The sequence below is a fragment of the Leptodactylus fuscus genome, chromosome 2, assembly GCF_031893055.1.
Source record: "Leptodactylus fuscus isolate aLepFus1 chromosome 2, aLepFus1.hap2, whole genome shotgun sequence".
In the NCBI taxonomy this organism is placed as follows: domain Eukaryota; kingdom Metazoa; phylum Chordata; class Amphibia; order Anura; family Leptodactylidae; genus Leptodactylus; species Leptodactylus fuscus.
Window position 1 is genome coordinate 22,361,284 of NC_134266.1, and position 22,313 is coordinate 22,383,596.

Sequence of the window (22,313 nt, forward strand, 5' to 3'; positions counted from 1 at the left end):
GTTATATTGTGAGCAATTATGTTTCTCCTATAAGCAAGCACTGGAGCTATGGGGAATATTAATACTAAAAGCAACCATAATGGATACAAAAACAAGGTAAAAATAGAAATGCGCGGCTTCTAATTCCCCCATTCCTGCCGGATAATTTCATTGTTAAGCCGGAGCTCTCCTGTCTAATGAGGCGTCATTTCATTATCTCCGCCGCCTCTTCTATACAAATGTTTCATTGTGAAGAGTTATTGGTATAAATAGGCAATGTATGATCGCTATTACCGCCATAATAAATGAAGAGAGCACCGCCATGTCTACCTTAAATCACCCCAACATCTTATCTACAGCTTACATGAAGGCTTCCTCTACTATATAATTGGCAAGATGGGAATATAATGGGATATTGTAGAGAAAAAAATTACATATTGTCAACCATATATAATAAAGTTATTTCAAAGCGAATAATAATCTGCCCAAATGTATATTCCACGTGATATCACATGTCTGACAACAGGCGCGATAGACTGTATATAAATAATAATAATAACAATAATAATAATAATAATACATTTTATTTCTATAGCGCCAACATATTCCGCAGCGCTGTACAATTTGTAGGGTTCAAATACAGACAGAACGATACATTACAAAGAAAGTCATTTCACACAATGGGACTGAGGGGCCTGCTCACAAGAGCTTACAATCTATGAGGTAGAGAGGATGACACAAGAGGTAGCAGGGGCGGCATTGCTTATGCAGAGGTCAGACAATGTTGTAATAGAGGTGACTGTCATTACACAAACATAAAGCTGTATGAGCCGTCACTAGTGGTGTCCTGTAACATATGGATGGAGCTTGGACCTATAAAGTTAGCATGAGATGGCATCATATCATGTGGGGTAATAAGGGAGCGGGGAGGGGAGAGGAGGGTTAAATTTGAGGATTCTAATTACAGTACAGAAGATTTACATTAGATATTGTGATCGGCCTGTCTGATAAGATGTGTCTTTAGTTTGCATTTGAAGCTGTAGAAATTGGGAGTTAATCTGATTGTCCGGGGTAGAGCATTCCAGAGAAGTGGTGCAGCTCGGGAGAAGTCTTGTATACGAGCGTGGGAGGTTCTGATAATAGAGGATGTAAGTGTTAGGTCATTGAGTGAGCGGAGAACACGGGTTGGGCGGTAGACAGAGATGAGGGAGGAAATGTATGGAGGTGCGGCATTATGGAGAGCCTTGTGGATGAGGGGGATAACTTTATATTGTATTCTATATTGAATGGGCAGCCAATGTAGTGACTGGCACAGACCCGAGGCATCGCTGTAGTGTCTCGCCTGATAGATGAGCCTGGCCGCTGCATTCAGAATAGATTGTAGAGGGGAGAGTTTAGTGAGGGGAAGACCGATTAGTAAGGAGTTACAGTAATCAAGGCGAGAATGAATCAGAGTGACAATAAGTGTCTTTAATGAATCTCCAGTAAGGAAAGGGCGTATTCTGGAGATGTTTTGGAGGTGGAGGTGACATGAACGTGTGAGTGATTCAACATAAGGGGTGAAGGAAAGATCTGAGTCAAACACAACCCCAAGGCAGCGGGCCTGCTGCCTAGGAGTTATAGTAAGGCCGTAGACTGCAATGGATATATCAGGGACATGTGATGTCACATGTCTGACAACAGGCTCTATAGACAGTATATATATATATATATATATATATATATATATATATATATATATTTATATGTACAATGTGTATGTGTATATGTCATGTACAATGTGTATAGAGTGCAATACAACATATATAGTTTATCACTCATGAAGTCAATGCCTCAGAGACTGCAGGCAGTTATAAAAGCCAGAGGTGGTGCAGAAAAGTCCTAGTGATGTGTTGGATTGTTATTTTGTTTGTTTGTTTTTCATGATTCCATAATTTTTTCCTCCGAATTGAGTGATTCCATAATTTATTCCCTGTGCTTGTTCTAAAATTCTAACTATTACTGGCTACCACAATTATTTTTCTGGGATTCTTTTAGTGTTTCTTAAAGCCAGAAAGTTGCCATATGAAATGCCTTTAGTTTTTTCCATGGCTGTGATCTGCTTTTTTTTCTACAAGATTAAGCAACTCCAGGAACATCCTCAGGGACTGGAGATTCCATAATTTTTGACAGGGGCTGTATGCATCTATATATGTTGTATTGCACTCTATACACAATGCAAACAGAACATAAAGCCGCGTCTACCCACAATGTTTGTCTTTGTGTTGTATAGTTATGTTTGTTCTGTTTGTATCCTCCTCCTCCTCATCTAGAGGTAAGTTGTGCCAATGTCGTATCATAACCTTGATCTGAGAGCCCTCCAGTCCCGTTCTCTATCTTCTCCTTTCGTGTCACGCTTGCAGACATTATTGTAATTTAAGGTCTGCTTTGTTGACATGCTGAAGTCCTCTTATATATTTATCAGACTCTTGTAACATCCAGATCTCATATTTATAGCCTTCCGCTGTTATATACAACCTTGAAGACAAGGCAAGTGCAATAACACAGCAGCTGCCGTCTGATTCAAGCGGTGGGTGGACGGGAAAGACGGCAAAACTTTCTGTACAAGTCTGGCTGGGAGGAAAAAGGAATTGCAATTACAATTGATATTAATGGGATCGTATGAGATTAGAACAACATGGCTGCTTTTTTCCAAAAACAGCGCCTCTCTAGTTAATAGGTAGTGTCTGGTATTGCAGCTCAGCCCCAGTAGAGTTAATACCATACGGTATGGATCTAGTTGGGTGTGATCGAACATGAGGTTCTTAGTATACATTGTGATCAAGGTGTATAAGCCCACTAACTACTTAATGGCCACCTCTGTATAGTGGGTCCCTACTCTACTCCACCACAGTATTTTACGCTGAGTTTTTTTTTCAGCAATGTTCTTTGTGGGGTCTTAGAAGAGATTGACTGAACTATAAGTCAGACTGGACATGGACAAGGCCTCTGCTCTCCATCTTTACACGCTTAGGATCACGTCACTGCCTCCCACATTACAGACTTCTCTCGTGCTGCACCTCTTCTAATGAATCTTTATGTCAGACTGGAGACTAATCTGAGAAAGTCCTAACACTCAGAATTTTCAAGGTCTGTAAGTAAGGAGCACTTGAGAAGTTGTGACCTCCAGAGTAATTGGTGTCTGAAGGAAATTAGATTGGAGATGATATAATGACTGGTGGCGCGTCCTGAGTAATATAATAATATGCAGTCTGTCTATGTGTTTGATACAGACAGACGCTGCCTTGATGTATGACGCTGTCTACATGGTCGCGGTGGCCACACAACGCGCTGCCCAAATGACTGTCAGCTCTCTCCAGTGTCACCGTCACAAACCTTGGAGATTTGGACCTCGATTTATGAACCTTATTAAGGAGGTAGGTGCTTTCTTTTTGGGGAGTATGTAAATGTGAGTCCTTTAAAAGGGATGGGGGGGAAAGAAGGAGCTGAGGGAGACAGAAGGAGAGATAGAGATGTAGGCCGATTCTGGAGCTAAATAAGAAGTTACTATAACAACCCAAGTACTTTATTTACATCAATACAAGTCAGTACTTCTTTATATATGTCCTGCACGATTATGTGGCTATTTCTAAATGAGAAAGGGAAAATTAGGACGCATATTCTCCTCTGCTTATTGTGAGCAATTTGTAACGGCTAGTCTTCACCCCCAAGTTCAGGGAAAACTGCAAAGTACCAATAGAGCCTGCAGGCCCGAAATAATGTTACACCTCATATACCTATCCTGAAAAGTCACCACAGCCAACAGATATGCTTTTAAGTCTTATTTTTGTATTAATATTTTTTTATTGCCTTGATACACATACTAAAATAATGTAGTATCTTAGTATCTTTACATACAATCTTTTTTTAAGTATGCAGAACTATACATCTGTATGGTGGTAAAACCTCTATAGACTGATCCTGTACGGTCTTTCCTCTGTCGTCTAGTTCTGAACAGATGGGGTTTGAGTGCAGACTACATTGGGTTTGTTTGTAGAGATGAGCAAACACTGTTCGGATCAGCCGTTCCGAACAGCACGCTCCCATAGAAATGAATGGAAGCACCTGGCACGTACACTTTGCTGGCGGCCGGTCGCCGTGCCAGGTGCTTCCATTCATTTCTATGGGAGCGTGCTGTTCGGAACGGCTGATCCGAACAGTGTTTGCTCATCTCTATTTGTTTGTAGTCTGTGACCATAGAGATGTATAGCTCTACATAAGAGCTGCAGACACAAAACGGTCAGAGATTTTTAATATAGTAATAATGTATAATGATACTTTGGTGCCGCGTTAACAGCTGCCATTCTATCCTATGTAGTCTATTGATCTACCTGTGGATTTAATACATGAAATATCCCGAGCGCTGAATTTATATTTTCCGAGAGATTTCTGTTTGGTTAGATGTTGATGGATAGTCAGCTTGGCTTTAAATATCTCCTCTTGTCTACGTGTCCCCAGGCTCGGTGGGACGGTTTGACAGGTCGGATCACCTTCAATAGAACGGATGGCTTGAGAAGAGATTTTGATTTGGATATTATTAGCCTGAAGGAGGACGGCATGGAAAAGGTATTCCGGATTTTTTTTTTTTTTTTTTCAATTTTCCCTTTACAGACATATCCATTTATTGCAAGATTTCACATAAAAATATAAGTTATTAAGGCCGGAGGAATCGTATAAATAAGCGTGGCGCGTTATCGAAGATGTTGCGGTGTTAAATGAATAGTTATTACACTGAGATCTAAGAGACCTTAGAGGGATACTTCATCTATACTTTATCTCTCAATATTTATTAAAAAAAATTATAATAATATAAAATATTGCAGGTTCTGTAACCTCTACGGGTTATCAGGGTCACTCCAGGCAAAACGAATTCACCTTCTTCTGTCTAGGGGCGGGGCATGACACAGGGGTTCAAAAACTTCACGCCCCGCCCCTTAGGTTCTACACTAGTCACTAGAGATGAGCGAGTACTGTTCGGATCAGCCGATCCAAACAGCACGCTCGCATAGAAATGAATGGACGTAGCCGGCACGCGGGGGTTAAGCAGCCGGCCGGCGTCAAAGCGGAAGTACCAGGTGCATCCATTCATTTCTATGGAGCGTGCTGTTCGGATCGGCTTATCCGAACAGTACTCGCTCATCTCTACTAGTCACATCTCAGTAGACCTTTTATACCCGCATGTCCCTTTAAAGAAACACTTCCGTCAAGGCGTTATTTTAGGTAGGTGTAATACTTATCATGAGAGGAACAAAAACATCGAAATGTTATTTTTAGCCTGACCGCGGGATTTCTCATGATTTCGCAAACTATCATTTTCCTAATTTTTCCTATTCTTTCACAAGATCGCAGGCACCTGGCAGCTGACAATTTTCACTGCTTGCATTTTGCTGTATTGAAGTTGGTAGGGGGAAGGATAAAAATTGCAGCTTGCTCTAAATATTGTGTGGTTTTAACCCATTAAAGGGGTTTTTCAAGGAGTCAGAGGCTGCGGCCCATGATCATCTGATCAGTGTGGGTGTTGGTTGCCGGACCTGACTAATCTAATATTCATGACCAATCGAAATCCTGGAAAACAATCTGCAACATGACTTCGGGTGCATTCACATTTGCTTGGTATTATTCATTCTTCTGGTCCGTTGTAGGACTGGGCGCTCGTGGATCCGTTAATGTCTTACTGGCAAAGTCAGATCGGTTTTATAGGACTTTGTTGTCCGCCATTTCAGGTGGACTCTGTACCGGACAGATGCAGGCTTAGATGTGAAGATAGCCAAACATATAGGGGAAAATTCCCATGTCTGCAGCTATTTAAAGGGATTCTATCTTTTTTAACTAATACCGTGTAGGAATAGCCTTAAGAAAGGCTATTCTTCCCCTACCTTTAGAATTCTTCTCTGCATCGCCAATCCGTAGATATCCCGGGTTTTATCGGTATGCAAGGAGTCTCCAGACAGCACAGGGGGCGTTCCCCCCATGCTCAAACAGCACTGGGGACGTCCCCTGTACTGCTTGAAAACTCTCCATCCTATAAAGCCTCACCTCTCCGCTAAGTCCTTTGCATTGTCTTCATCCAGCAATCCTGTCTTCGGAATGTAAATCCAGCGCATGCGCAGTCGGCTCTACCATCAGGCTTCGGACAGAGCCGACATGTACATGTCTGTTTGGTCATTTTACTGTGGCTGAGCATACTGTTCCTGTAAGCAGCCAGAGAAAAATGGGCAAACAGACCTGCGCAATTGGCTCTGTCCGAAGTCCGATGGCAGAGCTGACTGCGCATGAGCTAGATTTACATCCCGAAGACAGGATCGCCAGAAGTCAACGCAGAGGAAGTGGCAGAGAGGCGTGGCTGCACAAGATGGAGGCGGCGCTGGAGAGTTTTCAAGCAGCACAGGGGATGTCCCCAGTGCTGTTGGAGCATGGGGGGAACGCCCCCTGTGCTGTCTGGAGACTCATTAGCATACTGAGAAAAAACAGGATATCTACGGAATGGTGGCACAGAGAAGAATTCTAAAGGTAGGGGAAGAATAGCCTTTCCAAAGGCTATACCTACATGGCATTAGTTAATAAAGGGATTCTAATGATAGAATCTCTTTAACCCTGTAAATGTACATTTGCAAAATAGAATTTGGAGAATAATTTTTGTAAGTTTTCCGCTTCTAAATTCTTTGCCAAACACAACTGGCTGCGGAAGATAAAGCCGAGCCTCATCTGTCCACTACAGGTTTGCACCATGTGAGCAGCCTCATATACAATGGGCCTCATTCTGCAGTTTTTGCCGTCATTCAGCTGCAGCAACCATCTCAAGATTGTGTTCTGAAAAAAGAATCGCCCACTGAAATTTTGGCCGGTTTTTGGAGAGGATGGTTAAGCAGGAAAAAAAAAAAAAAAAACTCTCCAAATTCTTTAATGTGACCATACCATAAAAAGCAGGAAAGAGTTCTCCTTTACCCTATTACCCCAGTAGCAATACGTATGCCCTAAGACATACCTGTGCAGTTCACCTATGGAGGCAGTATTGTAGCATATATCAATGTGGATATATATATATATATATATATATATATATATATATATATATGACTCGAACTTCTGCTACAGACTTTCTACTGTGTGCAACAGAATCAGGATTTCCCAACTGTGCGCAACAGAGATAGGATTTGCCCCATTGTCACTAAGTGGAGTCTGTTTTTACCATTACAACCGAAAAACAAGTAGCACGCTACCTAATCCATCTGGAAGATGTTTGTGCATGTGAACAGGGTCACAACCTCCAATCACATCTATGGGATTTTTGTAGGATTTTTGGATATATATTTTCAACACATGCGAGTGCTCGCTCAATTTTGGAGAAATTTTGTTCAATTTTTATAAACATTTGCAACAAACAGCACATGCTATGAGCATCGCCTGTTGTTTCTTTGCAGCCGCAGGACACTGACCATGTTACTGCAGCACCCTGGCAATAACAGCCCATTCCATGTATAATGAAAAAGCCTCCTATATCAGGTTGTCCAGCCTTCACATGAATCTGCAGCCGCTGTCACCCGGGGCCCGCCGCCATATTACCCTGCTTTTAAATAAAAGTTAAATAGCAAAAGGTCTTAGGAACAAGCGGTGTCAGTGACGGCGCGCCTTGGGATTTCATAAACGTCCTTTGATCCGCGCTGTAAATTCTATTCCAGGGAGTCGGCTGACCCCGGTATTTTGGCTTTGGGATTTTTTCTATATTGAATGTCATAAACAATTTAATGATCTGATCCCAGCGCCAACCCCATTAATGCACAGCGGAGAGTTTGCACAAAGCAATGGGAATACATTTACATAGGAAAACCTTTTACCTTATTCTCGTCTGCTTAACTTTTCCATTATGAGAATTGCTCGGATCGGCTTTTATGAATACATATTTCTCGCGCTAGATTGGATGTAGCCGGCGATGTGATGAAATATTCCAAATGTCGTATTTCGTCCGGTGATTTCTATATTTCAAGAATAAACACAGCACTTTAACTGTCAGGGCTAAATGCAGCGGGATACGTTGCCTGTAGCGTCGGCTAGAGCCTAATACGCATTGACTCAATGAATAAACAGCTAAATGCGGGCGGCCTATTGATAAAAGACAAAGTCTGCCATAAAACCATTAATAAATAAGAGTAACAGAAATGCTTCTCACTGCGTAAGCTAAAAGACGTACAATAAAGATACACGGTGTTCTTATTACACAAGAAGGATCTTAAAGAGGTTTCCCGGATTAAAGGGGAACTCCAACTGTTCCTGTGTTCTATGGGGAATTCATAAATGAGAAATCTCCGACAAAGACCAATTATTGTGACTGTGAGCTCAACTCCCACCACTGCACCCCACTAGGTCATTGTTTTACATGCCTTCTTAAAGGGACCACCCACGGGTTTTTGGTTGCGTGACGTTTAGCCCTGGCCTTAAGGATATTCCATGTGTCAGTCTATCACTTGTTCTTATTTTTGCTGAGTCCGTTGCATAATGACCAAGGCAGTGGAGTTGTAGTCACAATGACGCTAGGCGGTAAGCAACGTCCCCGCCTATAGTACAGCACAATAGATACTACTGCGATGAATGGCGTTCCTGAGATACGCCCTTTTGACAGTGAAGAGTTACAGTAACGGCACCGATAGCTCTTCACCGGGGGCACAGAACGGGAAAGCTGATAGTGCGCTGAATTCAGTGCCCCGTCGGCATTCTAGCAGTATATTACACCGCATGTGCCCCAGGTGGTGAAAGGTTCTCTTTAAAGGGAATGTTCATTATGGATAGCGAACCCCTTCATCTCTCAGCGAGCAGTAACAGATTGGATGACAACTTGCTATAAGATCAGAGTTTGCCTTGTTACATTGTTCCAACAAAAGAAAGTTGAACGTAGGACAAATGATTTATAATGCAGACAACACATCGTCTGTATATTTGCATATATAATTAAGAACGGTAGTTACCGTATAGATGCAATCAGGAAAATGATCACTCGTACCAACATCATCATCTATTCCAGTGTTTGCTACCTAAACTTTGGAACAATTAAGTTTGGCCTATGCATGGTGCTAAAGAGATGCCATCACGTGGATCACAAGGCAATGAAAAACCTATCAAGACTGCTAATCCTGCCTCATAGGGGAGAACACATCTCATAGGAGAACTCCTTTATAGACATTTAAAGTTTTCGGGTGCATTTAACTGTAGACATTTTAAAAAATATAACTGAAATAATGCTGCCCTCAAGGTACAGGAATACTGTAAGGGATCGGAAAAAGGACCACAGCCTAATGAAAATTAATGAAAAATATGATTATTTGTCTAGCAGCCTATCTATTATATTTGGCAGTCCCTTCTATTAACAGGAATACTGTAATACTGCCCCCTATGTACAAAAATATAACTACTAATTCTGCTCCTATGTGGGCAAATATAACTACTACAATTCTGCTCCTATGTACAAGAATATAACTACTATAATACTACCTCCTATGTACAAGAATATAACTACTATAATACTGCCCCCTATGTACAAGAATATAACTACTATAATACTACCTCCTATGTACAAGAATATAACTACTATAATACTGCCCCCTATGTACAAGAATATAACTACTATAATACTACCTCCTATGTACAAGAATATAACTACTATAATACTACTCCTATGTACAAGAATATAACTACTATAATACTGCTCCTATGTACAAGAATATAACTACTATAATACTACTCCTATGTACAAGAATATAACTACTATAATACTACTCCTATGTACAAGAATATAACTACTATAATACTACCCCTGTGTATAAGAATATAACTACTATAATACTACTCCTATGTACAAGAATATAACTACTATAATACTACCTCCTATGTACAAGAATATAACTGCTATAATACTGCTCCTATGTACAAGAATATAACTACTATAATACTACCACTATGTACAAGAACATAACTCTACTATAATACTGCTCCTATGTACAAGAATATAACTACTATAATACTACTCCTATGTACAAGAATATAACTACTATAATACTGTTCCTATGTACAAGAATATAACTACTATAATACTACCTCCTATGTACAAGAATATAACTACTATAATACTGTTCCTATGTACAAGAATATAACTACTATAATACTACCTCCTATGTACAAGAATATAACTACTATAATACTACTCCTATGTACAAGAATATAACTACTATAATACTACCTCCTATGTACAAGAATATAACTACTATAATACTACTCCTATGTACAAGAATATAACTACTATAATACTACTCCTATGTACAAGAATATAACTACTATAATACTGCTCCTATGTACAAGAATATAACTGCTATAATACTACCTCCTATGTACAAGTATATAACAACTATAATACTACCTCCTATGTACAAGAATATAACTACTATAATACTACTCCTATGTACAAGAATATAACTACTATAATACTACTCCTATGTACAAGAATAGAACTACTATAATACTGCTCCTATGTACAAGAATATAACTACTATAATACTGCTCCTATGTACAAGAATATAACTACTATAATACTACTCCTATGTACAAGAATAGAACTACTATAATACTACTCCTATGTACAAGAATATAACTACTATAATACTACTCCTATGTACAAGAATATAACTACTATAATACTGCTCCTATGTACAAGAATATAACTACTATAATACTGCTCCTATGTACAAGAATATAACTACTATAATACTGCTCCTATGTACAAGAATATAACTACTATAATACTACTCCTATGTACAAGAATATAACTACTATAATACTACTCCTATGTACAAGAATATAACTACTGTAATACTGCCCCCTATGTACAAGAATATAACTACTATAATACTGCTCCTATGTACAAGAATATAACTACTATAATACTGCTCCTATGTACAAGAATATAACTACTATAATACTACTCCTATGTACAAGAATAGAACTACTATAATACTACTCCTATGTACAAGAATATAACTACTATAATACTACTCCTATGTACAAGAATATAACTACTGTAATACTACCTCCTATGTACAAGAATATAACTACTATAATACTACTCCTATGTACAAGAATATAACTACTATAATACTGCTCCTATGTACAAGAATATAACTACTATAATACTACTCCTATGTACAAGAATATAACTACTATAATACTACTCCTATGTACAAGAATATAACTACTGTAATACTACCTCCTATGTACAAGAATATAACTACTATAATACTACTCCTCTGTACAAGAATATAACTACTATAATACTACTCCTATGTACAAGAATATAACTATTATCTCATGTCTGGTACTGTACACTATTAATGGTATCATTCAGAATCGATAGAAAGGATCATCTGATCTAATCCTGCAAGAAACTTAGTGAAAAATCAGTCACCCCTTTCCTTACCCCATCGCCCCGGAGTATTAGTTACTAAGATGGGGAATACTTTCGATGAGGTGATTTCGGTGCCGCGATAGGAAATAGTGGAGTAATATTCTATTAATCTCAGAGCGTCCTCACATGTATACATTAATGTCACTGTGAGAATGTGGAGTGACAGAGGCTCCAGAGGTAGATGTTCCCGTCCTCCCCTCAGAACATGATTAATGAACCGACCATCACAAGATGACACTGCTAGATTTATTGGTTAAATGTCGACAAAAATACCTCAGTAGTTATACCAGTAAACCAAAAAGGAGCCGGAAAATTCACCTCCTGGGAAGAGCGATGCAATGTATTACTAAGGAAGGAGTGGGACATCCAGGTCAGGTCAAGAGTCCTCCACCAGTCTACTCTACGAGACCCGACATATCTGGTACCATGGAAGGTTGCTGGAGTGTGAACGCCAATTTTTGGAGTGGAACTTCTCACAAAACTGGCCATGGGAAAATCTGAAAAAAAATGGGGATATGTTGAAGGACTCGGTCAAATGTCCTCCGATGATAGATGTCGATTAGAAGAAAAATTGGGGAGTGTTGGACTGTAATCGAGGGAGATGAAACTTATTCACTTCTTCCTATGGAAATAAATGTGAATGTTCTGCATAGCTTGGGGGATGTTTTTGTGATGGAGTCAGTACTGTGCCAAAGTTTTAGGCAGGTGTGGGGGAAAATGTCTTAGATTCAGGTTTATTTCCATAGGAAAAAGAGAATAAGGTTCATCTCCATTGGTAAAAGTCCAACACACCCCAATACAGCGCACTGAGCACGGTCTATACAACCTGCCACAGGAAAATAAAAAAGCTCTAGCCCTCAAAACCGCATGTACGAAAAAACTCGAAAATGGGTCCAGTCCTGAAACATGGGAAAGGATCCAGTCCTGAAATGGTTAAGGTGTTAAATTGTTTTGACCCATCGTTCTTGTAAAGGGGGAGCGGAGAAATTTCCCCCCCGGTAAATGGCGGCGTCTCGGGATCCCGTCACCTGTGATAGTTACAGTCAATAATTCCGTCCTATTAGTAAAGTTACAATAATCTTGTTCTTGCGCTTCAGATCCTTCCATTGTTTTAGCATCTTTGGTGCTTATCTGTAACTTCCATAGCAGCCGGCTCAGTAAAGGCAAATTAAATCCAGCAGACGACATCCTGCGGCGCGCGACCAGGACGCCATCGCTCCTCGCTGGCAATCCTCCAGATTGTTTCCTGAATTACTCCTCCATGTATTCTCCGAGCTGTGGGCTGACCCAAAACGCGTCGGCTCGCCTTCCAGCTCTAAATGAATCATCTTTCCCATGACAAATTTCCATAGGTGTCTCTGCGAGTCTCATCCATTATATGACAGGATTTACCCCTCCTCTATAGGTTCCAGCCACCGTATATCATTGCTCATTCCTATATGATCATCTCTAGTTTCAGTATTTTACCACTTTAATGTATATTTGTCCTCTCACACTACCATGTAATGTAAAAACTGGCAATTTGGGTGAGATTGGTATATTTGTGGATGTTGAATAAAATTCCAGAGCTGCAGTGAAGACTGACACACAAGTAGGAATCAACTGTATGTCCATGAATAGCAGAGAACTGTAACATACAGAATTGTGGTGAATTCGGACACTTTGACAGGAAGTGTTGTAGGAGGGAACAGCAGACAGGTGTGTGTGTACCATCCCAGGTCTGATAGGACTACTTGGTTTATGCCACTGTCACTTTAAGAATTTTGCACTGTTATCTATATTATGCAATTTTGCCTTTTAATGGAGCCTTCCACTTGACTAGACTGAGGGTGTTGTACAAGAGGGAGGAGACAAGGAGCGTTCTCCTTTTTCAGTTAGCAGGAGGAAGTAGTGAGGAACCTCTTTAGCAAGAGAGAGGGAGTGAGTTAGCAGAAGTACAGAGTTCTGCTGAGTCCCTGCTGGAAACCCAACCAGTCAGGAGATGGGAGGAATCCCTGCTCAGCTTTAGAAGAGACTGTAAGGGAAACTGTTTTATGAAGCTCAGAGTTACAACCCAATCTCGGGCCAGACAGGGCACCCTTTAGGGATCTGCACCCCACAGCCATGGCATTGAAGACAGAGAGTTAGAGCCCACTGTATGAGAGGTAGTCTGGCCTACAAAGAAAACACTGGCTGACCCAGGGGTTACCCTCATCAAAACTCATCCCTAGCCAAAGTGGAAGTTTCCTAAAGAACTTTGCCTCCATTGTATGAATTATATGTTGCTGTTTCACATCTTGTTCTACTGTGTGTTTTTTGCTTCCTCCTGAATTGCAACCCTACACTCACCACCAAGGACACTCCAAACACCATCAGGTCCAGGGAGTCTTACAGTCAGCGCCACACCTCCCATGAGGCGACTTGAAGCGATCGCTTCAGGCGGCACCATGCCAGGGCCCCGGGGAGGGCAGCATCTTTGCTGACCTAAGCCAGTCACCGTCACCAAGCGGTGGATTGGGGCGGCCCTGTGGACGCAGTGCTGTTCCAGCGGCCGCCCCATACGCTCAGGCAGAGAGCAGGTCCTCTCCCTGCCTGCTCTCTGCCTGCTAACGACGCTCGCTCCGCTCGGGGGGGGGCTTTCTGACGTCCGCCTCAGGCGGCAGAAACCCTAGGTTCACCCCTGCTTACTGTAATATAGGCCCTGGGGGGAAAACTACAACCACCGTCATACACCCCGCAGTCTCCCTCTGCGCAGTACAACCCCTGAGGAGTCTTGGAGGGTTTGATAGAGATTCTTGCCACCCAACTTCCTATTCCCAACCTCCTGGCCTTCTTCTATTGGGTTGCCGTGTATGTAACAAACAATGTATGTGACAATCCCAATGGCCAAACCTTCTAACATTTGAGCCTTCCTGATGTTCTGAGAGAGTTGCCTTGGAAAACCTACAAAAAAAATCCCCAAAACATAAGTTTATATGTATTTGAATAAGCCACAGTCCTTTTGCTGTACAATTCCACGAAAATAGTGGCAGGTATTCTAATAACCCAACATCCCCCGTGGGATAATTCTGAAACCGCTACTAATTTTATTTTTGGGTTATTTTTGTATTTTTCAATCCACATGTGGATTAAAGGGGCTGTCCAGGAAAATAAACACTACTACTTTCTTCCAAAAAATAGCACCCCACCTGCCTTTAGGTTACATTTGGTACTACAGCTTAGATCCATTGACATGAATGAGGATGAAGTGCAATACCGCACACAACCTGTGGACAGGTGTGGCGCTGTTTTTGCCAGAGTAGCCTTGTTTTTCAAGACCCTTTAAAATAACAATTGGAGTGTGCCATGGCGTAGAATATGTATTATATATCCATTGTGAATTTTCTACCGTCTTTAATGAATTATTTCTCCACTTTCTCAAGGCTGCAGGAGAAACTACTAGTCATTTAAATAAAGTTTGGAAAAAGGTTTGTACATTCATGTAGTGTCCAGCCCCCGAGGTTGTGCTGTTTTTGACCTTGTCCGTCTGTAATTGCAGTTTATCGACCATCCTATAGAATGGTTACAATGTTTCAAAAAGTTCATCTCATTAAAATTTCAACAACAAAAAATAGATACATGAGGATCAGACTACACACAGGGTTTAAGAATACAAAAGAAGTGTATAGACTAAACTGTAGAAAATTTTTAATCAAACTATAAACAACATTGCTTCATTTTAGGTTCTCAATGCAACAAAAACAGTCGGCAGCAAAAATGTACATTCCCTTTAAATAATGAAAACAGGGCAAGTTAGTAAAAATTCGACTTCGGATCCAGCACCTGTACGTCCCTCCAGCAGGATATTAAGATAGTACATTAATTGTATCGGATATAACCAGATTTCCGCTGCGTTTAGATTTTAGCTCTCAGTCGTAGATACCTGGGGCGCGATACAATTATTTATTTTTTTCGCGCTCATTAAATCCTCTTATGCTCCATCAGCTTTATTCTCGTAAACCCCCTCAGGGCCTGTTTAAATCAGCTTTAACTTGCTCCCTTTTATTTTATCATCCTTTGGTGAATGGTTTTATTTATGAGAGGCAATCTTCTGCCATGTCTCACGACCTGCGTTTGGTCTTCTGAGAGATGGTCTTTGCCCTTTCTTAAGGTATTTCCACTGATTTGTCTAGTACTCTTGGCTAGAGGGTCCAAAACGGTGAAAATACATATAAGAAATCCTCCTGTAGAAAGTATTTGATGCTAAACAACCCCCAAGATGTTATAAGGTGTTGAAACCCTACAAGGTTATCATGAACTTAAAGGGAACCTCTTGCCGTGAAAAATCTTTTTGAAAAAACATAGAGCAAGAATAGCTGAGCAGAGTGATATATAGTTTTATGGGGAAAATATTCAGTATAGCAGGAATGTGTTCACTTAAATCTTTACTTAGGAATCTAGTGGGCGGTTTCATTTTCAAACTCTAAGGACCGCCCACAAAAGCAGGGATTGCAAAAATTACAAGTTATACTAAATATTTTCCCATAAAACTATATATCAATCTGCTCAGCTCGGCCTGCTCTATAACATGGTGTTGACAGATCAGATTGCATATTTAAGGTGACAGATTCCCTTTAAGACTTGACAGATTAGTATTAATGTATTGCTGCGAGCCACGTCATTAAACTGCAATTATACTAAACCAATTGACCCTCCTGTTAAATCTGATTTGATTTTATGTTGTCACGTTTGCTGTTACGGTCAAGTGTCAGCCCCATCCCACTATATCATATAGTTTCCTTGTAGAAAAGACAAATATGGATGTAGCAGAGCTGATTTTTTTTTTTTCATTTAAAGGGGATGTCCACTTTAAACAATCTTTTTTTTTATTTGATGATAAGATGATCACAGGCTTTCCTATTGCAAGGATCATGAGTGATCAGCTGTAATCTGCAGGGGGAAACCTGCAAAAAGTGATTAAGGCTGAGGCCCCACGTTGCGAGAACGCAACTTTTTTTTTGCAGGTTTTGCTGCGGTTTTTTGAGCCTAATCCAAGAATGGCTACAAGAGGAATAGGAAATATATAGGAAGTTCTTAGACTTCTCCCTTCTGTTCATTCCCCCCTGGCTTTGGCTCAAAAACCGCAGCAAAAAAAAGCTACATTTACGCAACGTCTAAAAGGGGTTTTCCACGATTTACATAATGATGACCTATCCTTGGGATAAGTCATCATCATCTTATAGGTGGGGTTTGTTACCTATGATCCCGCTGATCAGCTGTTTGAAGAGGCTGCAACATTCACAAGCACTGCAGCCTCATCCCTGGCCGATGATGTCATGTCCATCAGTCACATGATACAGCAGCAGTTCAGTCCCATTCAAGTGAATGGGGCTAAGCTTCAACAAATATATGGTGCTTACATTAATTGAAGGGGCTCCATCACTCACCTGGCTGCTGTGGCCTCTTCAACCAACTGATCAGCGGGGCTCCCATGTGTTTGACTCCACTAATGGTGTATTCATCTGACTACAGTCCATCAGTAAGTCCAGGAAAGCCCCGTTACATTCCCTAATATTGAAGCTCTAAGCCATTGCCATGTTAACTCAAAACATCTAACAGTGAGACAGCCAAATGACAAACTCAGCCCTGCTACATCTGTAATTGTCGAATGTATTTGTTAACCCATCCTTTACCCTGACGTTTTAGTCGTCTTGTACAATCTGGTTGGTCCATATATGTCTACTCTATGTACTTTGTGTTATATAAAGATTTACAAATTGTGACTTTTGATTATATGTTGTAAAGTTACAAGTACAGAGCACGACATGCTATCATCACGCAGATACAAGGCAAGTCACATATGAGTGTATAGTCTATAGTGTGGCCCTTCAGAGAATATCTACAGAATACACACTTGTGAGGACTACTTATTTTTTTTAAAGAGGACTTGTCACCATGTCTGAATAGCCCAATGACATGATCATCTGATCGGCGCTGTCACCCAGAGAATTTTGGTGTTTCGTTTATCCAAATCCGTTCAGCCATTCCAAAGACATAAGTCATTTTATTGTTGATTAAATTTAAGGGCGACTAGCCAAGTGGGCGGCAACACTGTTTCCTCTGGGGTGGGTTCTGTAGATCGTGCAGTGTTACCGCCCACTTGGCTAGGATCAACACTAAAAAGGCTTATATCTTTGGAATGGTAAAACGGATTTGAATAAACAAAACATCAAAATGCTCAGGGGGACAGCACCAAACAGATAATTGATCATTGGGCTTTCAGAATGGCTAACAAGTCCTCTTTGAATACTCTTTTTAAATTTGGGGTTAGGGAACATCTCCATGAAAGGACCTACACCTGGCAGACGTGAGGCCTTTTGAGCTCAGGCCTAGCATCTTATATTTCCATCCTCCTTGCTTTTGGGTGCTAAGTATTGTACTTTATTCATCAAAACTACATTGTTAGTACACAAGGGGGTAGGGATTTCGGTTGAGTGACCAACACCAGGCCCTCCCGTTCTTGTTGGCATTACCTTGATGTTGGGGCCTAGTATGATCCATGGGACTTCATTTCTTCTATCTACACCACCGTTAATGGAGACCAACTGGCAACGCTAGGATGAGACTTTTCTGTGACGACTACAGCCTCAGTATTATGGTAATCCCAAGGAGCTCTCAGATTTTTGTCATAAACCAACTATTTGGACTGGAAATGTAGAAATCAACCCAAGTGATCACTATTGTTAATGAAATGGATGTGTCGCATTATCCGCAGCCACTATTGTAATGACTTCCCTTGTTATATGGTGATTTTATTGGATTTGTTGCTGCTGTGTTTTCCATTACACCGCGCCTGGAATGGAGCACCTTGGGGGTCACAGGAGCAAATTATACATTCGGTCCACCCTCTAGCTATACACAGCAGTTACATGTCCACTTTTAATTGCTTTGCAAGCTACAATATGCTGTACACACAGGACGTCAATAGTTCTAGTAGGTTATTTGTTTTTAACCCTTTCCTACCACAGTGAAGTTTCACTTTTTCATTTTTGGATTTCATTCATAACAGTTTTACTTTTCCATTGATATGACCATTTGAGGGCTTGTTTTTGTGGGATGAGTTGCATTTTTTAATGGCACCATCCAATTCTTTTGGGAACTCCCTTCCTCTGTATAAATCCTCCAATGCATAGCCAGTAGAGATGAGTGAACACTGTTTGGATCAGCCGTTCCGAACAGCACGCTGCCATAGAAATGAATGGAAGCAGCTGGCACGGCGACCGGCCGCCGGCAAAGTGTACGTGCCAGGTGCTTCCATTAATTTCTATGGGAGCGTGCTGTTCGGAACGGCTGATCCAAACAGTGTTCGCTCATCTCTAGTAGCCAGTATTAATCATGGCATCTGTGGAGTTAAACTTCTAGATAATATATTGGGAAGGGGTTAAGAAAACTCCTTATATTTCCTAGTGACATGATTGTTAGGGAGGACCAGGTGGTGATACCCCGTCCGGTCATTGAACGAAGGAGTCGAAGTGTTCAGTTGAGTGTCCTGCTTCTTCGGCAGAGGCCACCTCTCCTCAGGGGCAGGACCAGAGTGATAGACAGACTCGTATGGTTTCTATGAGCCTGTTTACAGCTAATACTACAACTCGGAGGACCAATCTAACAAAACTGTTCACAACTGAAGAGGCAAGGTGGTCAACTGACTGCGTTCTTCTAGAGATGTGCGAACCTCTCAAGATTCGTTTTGATTTGGGTTCGGGACCAACATTTGCTTCATGAAAGTGACATTATACTCTGGGGTCTCTTCAGGTTTTAATAGGTGGAGGCTGAGGGGAGATGTAAAATCTAAAAAAAAAAACATTTGTACTCAACTTCCTTCACCTGTTTTGGGCCTCCCTACTACATCTAGCACTCTCTCTCTGCCTTCTCATTGATGACATGAGCACACCAAGTTTTATGATGTCATGACCCTGGACACATGACGTCACAGGAGAGGGCCAGACCCCGTGAGGAAGTCCAAAAGGTGTGAAAGAAGGTGAATATAAATATTTGGGGGTTTTTTTGGTCTCTGAAGAAACCCCACAGCATAATGTGCCACCATTTTTTAATGTTGCGGTATCAGTTTGGAGCAACGGAGCTACCCTTAGTGCTCCAGACTTCACATTTGTATATTGTGACATAAATGAATATCTCTGTGTTATATTGAGGTGACCTATCTGTATTGCTGGGTTAATATGCTTCACCCTGGTAACAGACTCACCTTAAGTTCGTCTCAATGATAAGCTGGACAGATCTTGGGACTATTAAGTTTTCCTGCAGCGCCACCACTGGGGATATATGGCATTACACCATTCTTAATAAAATGAATGGACTAACCATATAATACATGGACATGGCTAGAGATGAGCGAACAGTAAAATGTTCGAGGTTCGATATTCGTTTCAAGTAGCCCCTCAATATTCGACTACTCGAATCAAATATCGAACCCTATTATAGTCTAGGGGGGGGAAATGCTCGTTTCAGGGGTAGGCAACATTCGATCAAATTATACTTACCAAGTCCACGAGTGAGGGTCGTGCTGGATCCTCCAAGAAGTCTTCTCCGTGCAGCGTCCCCACGGCATCTTCCGGCTCTGAATTCACTCTGCCAGGCATCGGGCCTGGGCAGAGCCGACTGCGCATGTGCGCACTACAAGTGGACATGCGCACTCGGCTCTGCCCAGGCCCGATGCCTGGCAGAGTGAATTCAGAGCTGGAAGACGCCGCGGGGAAGCTGCACGGAGAAGACTTCTAAAGGTAGGAGAAGAACCAGCGTTGATTGGCCGACTGTATAGCAATCAATGCTGGTATTGCATCGAACTTTTACATTCGAACAGTGAGTGGTACTCGATCGAGTACGAGTATTTCGAAAACCGTAGTATTTGATCGAATACCTACTCGATCGACTACTACTCGCTCATCTCTAGACATGGCTGGTCCTCCAGGGTGACAGACACCCTTTGTAGCTGCTCTGACTTATAGATGGAGATTTCCTTCTATTAACCCAGAAAGCTTTATTACATTCTTTACATTTGTGAATGGATTTGATTCAATGTCTACCTCTGTAGTGTCCGTTGGGTTCCCACGCTTTTTCTGGTCCCTTAATATCTGCTATTAGAATCCAGAAATGCTAAGAAACTTCAGTACCGAAGGTTCACAGAATCCTTGACCTTAGTCCTTGTTCTGCTCCCTCTTCCCTCCTCTCTTATTAATTTTTATTCAATGTGTTATGATTAAGGCAAAACATTCACAGAAAGTGATAGAATTTATTCTGGAGAGGCGTCATGGCTGATGGCGGACGCCCGGTCATATAGCAGCACATTACTTAGAATAATATGTCGGAATTAACCAGGAGTGAAGCCATCCTCTCGTCTCTCCTTGGTTGACATTGAGTTCTATAATAGATCTTGCCTCTCCCACAATCTGATAACATGTCTTCCCTCTATGTACCGTTAGAAAACTCAAGATTGACACTTCAGGGTGAATTAAGAACTGAAAATTTTCATGTTGGAACCCAATGGACCTCATTAAAAGTCAATGGTGTCTAGTTGCTTGGCACTGTACGATTGAGCCTGAACCTAGTGGTGGATAGCCGAAGTACCCGACCAGTCATACCTACATTCAGCATGGCTGTGTTCAAGCGGAATGGGCAGCGGTTGGAGAGGAACCCTGTTCTGGGGATCAATGGGGGTTTTAGTGGTCAGACCCCCACCAATCGGGTATTTATCCAGTGCCTTGTGGATGAAGGATACATGCTTTTCATGGCATAAATCCCTTAAAGGATTATTCCCTTCACAGCAAGTTGTGATGGGAATATTGAGAGGGTCTTTCAGTACAGTATAACTATAGGGGCTGCGATGGTCACATCTATGACCAGGCCCAGAAGCCAAGTGGGCATACAGGTCATGCTCAACACACTAAGGCCATATAAACTTCTTCTTTCCGATTTCCTTTGATGACTGGCAGTCTGTACATTGTAAATGTATTACCCTTGACCTCTGATGCAATACAGTGAGAAGATTTATAGTACACAGCCTTTCACTGTCAAAAAGGAGACATATAGTTAAGGAGAGATTCTGTTGGAGACACTATGTCACAAAAATGGGGATGAATATTGTTTTGGGGGTCACCAATGGAAACAGAATGCAGGCCTGTGGGGGATTTGTTTTTTCCAAAGCTGCCCTCTTCTGTTCTCTAATATGCAAACACGAGGGAATACCTACCAATGTGACAGTCCATTTGACTGCCGTTGTGAGAGAGGGTCAGACTCGAAACATGATTGGTCCCATAATCTATGTTAGGTTATTAGGATGTATTGGACTCCATTTTCCGAGAGTATAGGGTTAATAGCAAAGAAGGGGTGGGATATTGGTCCCAGGGTAAGTAAATGGACAATGAGGGGAAATGGAATACCAGATGTTCTGTCTTGGTTATCTTGATGGATGACCCCTTTGATGTTCTGTCCTTGGTACAAAACTGGGTATCATGATGGATGACCCCTTTGCTACGGGGCCCAGTTTTTTCCGAGGACGCTCCAGAAAGGTAATAGGTTTTATTGTTATTATACATAGAACTATTAGGTATTATCAGATCAGTATAATAACCAAGTACTTCAGGACTTTTTCGTATTTGACGCCTGAAGTCCCATCAATGTATTGTAGGACTCTCTGAGCCCGTATCTCGTGTGAGTCACTATCCAGACAGTATTTGTCCTCTAAAAATTCTAGATAAACGTGAACATCTTCTATAGAAGTAATTACAGCGTTGCGTCCGTCACGTGACCTGTCAGGAAAGTCTTTACTATTAAATATGTTCTGATACACTGCGTCCGGTATGAGCAGAAATCTCAT

General features: G+C 41.3%; 1 protein-coding gene across 7 annotated transcripts in view; it reads left to right on the forward strand.

Annotated features, from left to right (window-relative positions):
• Positions 1–22,313, forward strand: part of GRIK1 (glutamate ionotropic receptor kainate type subunit 1) — a 266,952-nt gene that overhangs the window by 189,600 nt on the left and 55,039 nt on the right. For 5 of the 7 annotated variants that reach the window (XM_075263453.1, XM_075263454.1, XM_075263455.1 and 2 more), the window contains exons 7-9: positions 3,252–3,395; positions 4,477–4,584; positions 14,866–14,910. In XM_075263453.1, the coding sequence (XP_075119554.1) occupies positions 3,252–3,395; positions 4,477–4,584; positions 14,866–14,910 (297 nt within the window). The remainder of the gene's footprint in view (positions 1–3,251; positions 3,396–4,476; positions 4,585–14,865; positions 14,911–22,313) is intronic. The other 2 variants (XM_075263457.1, XM_075263458.1) reach the window with 1 other exon arrangement.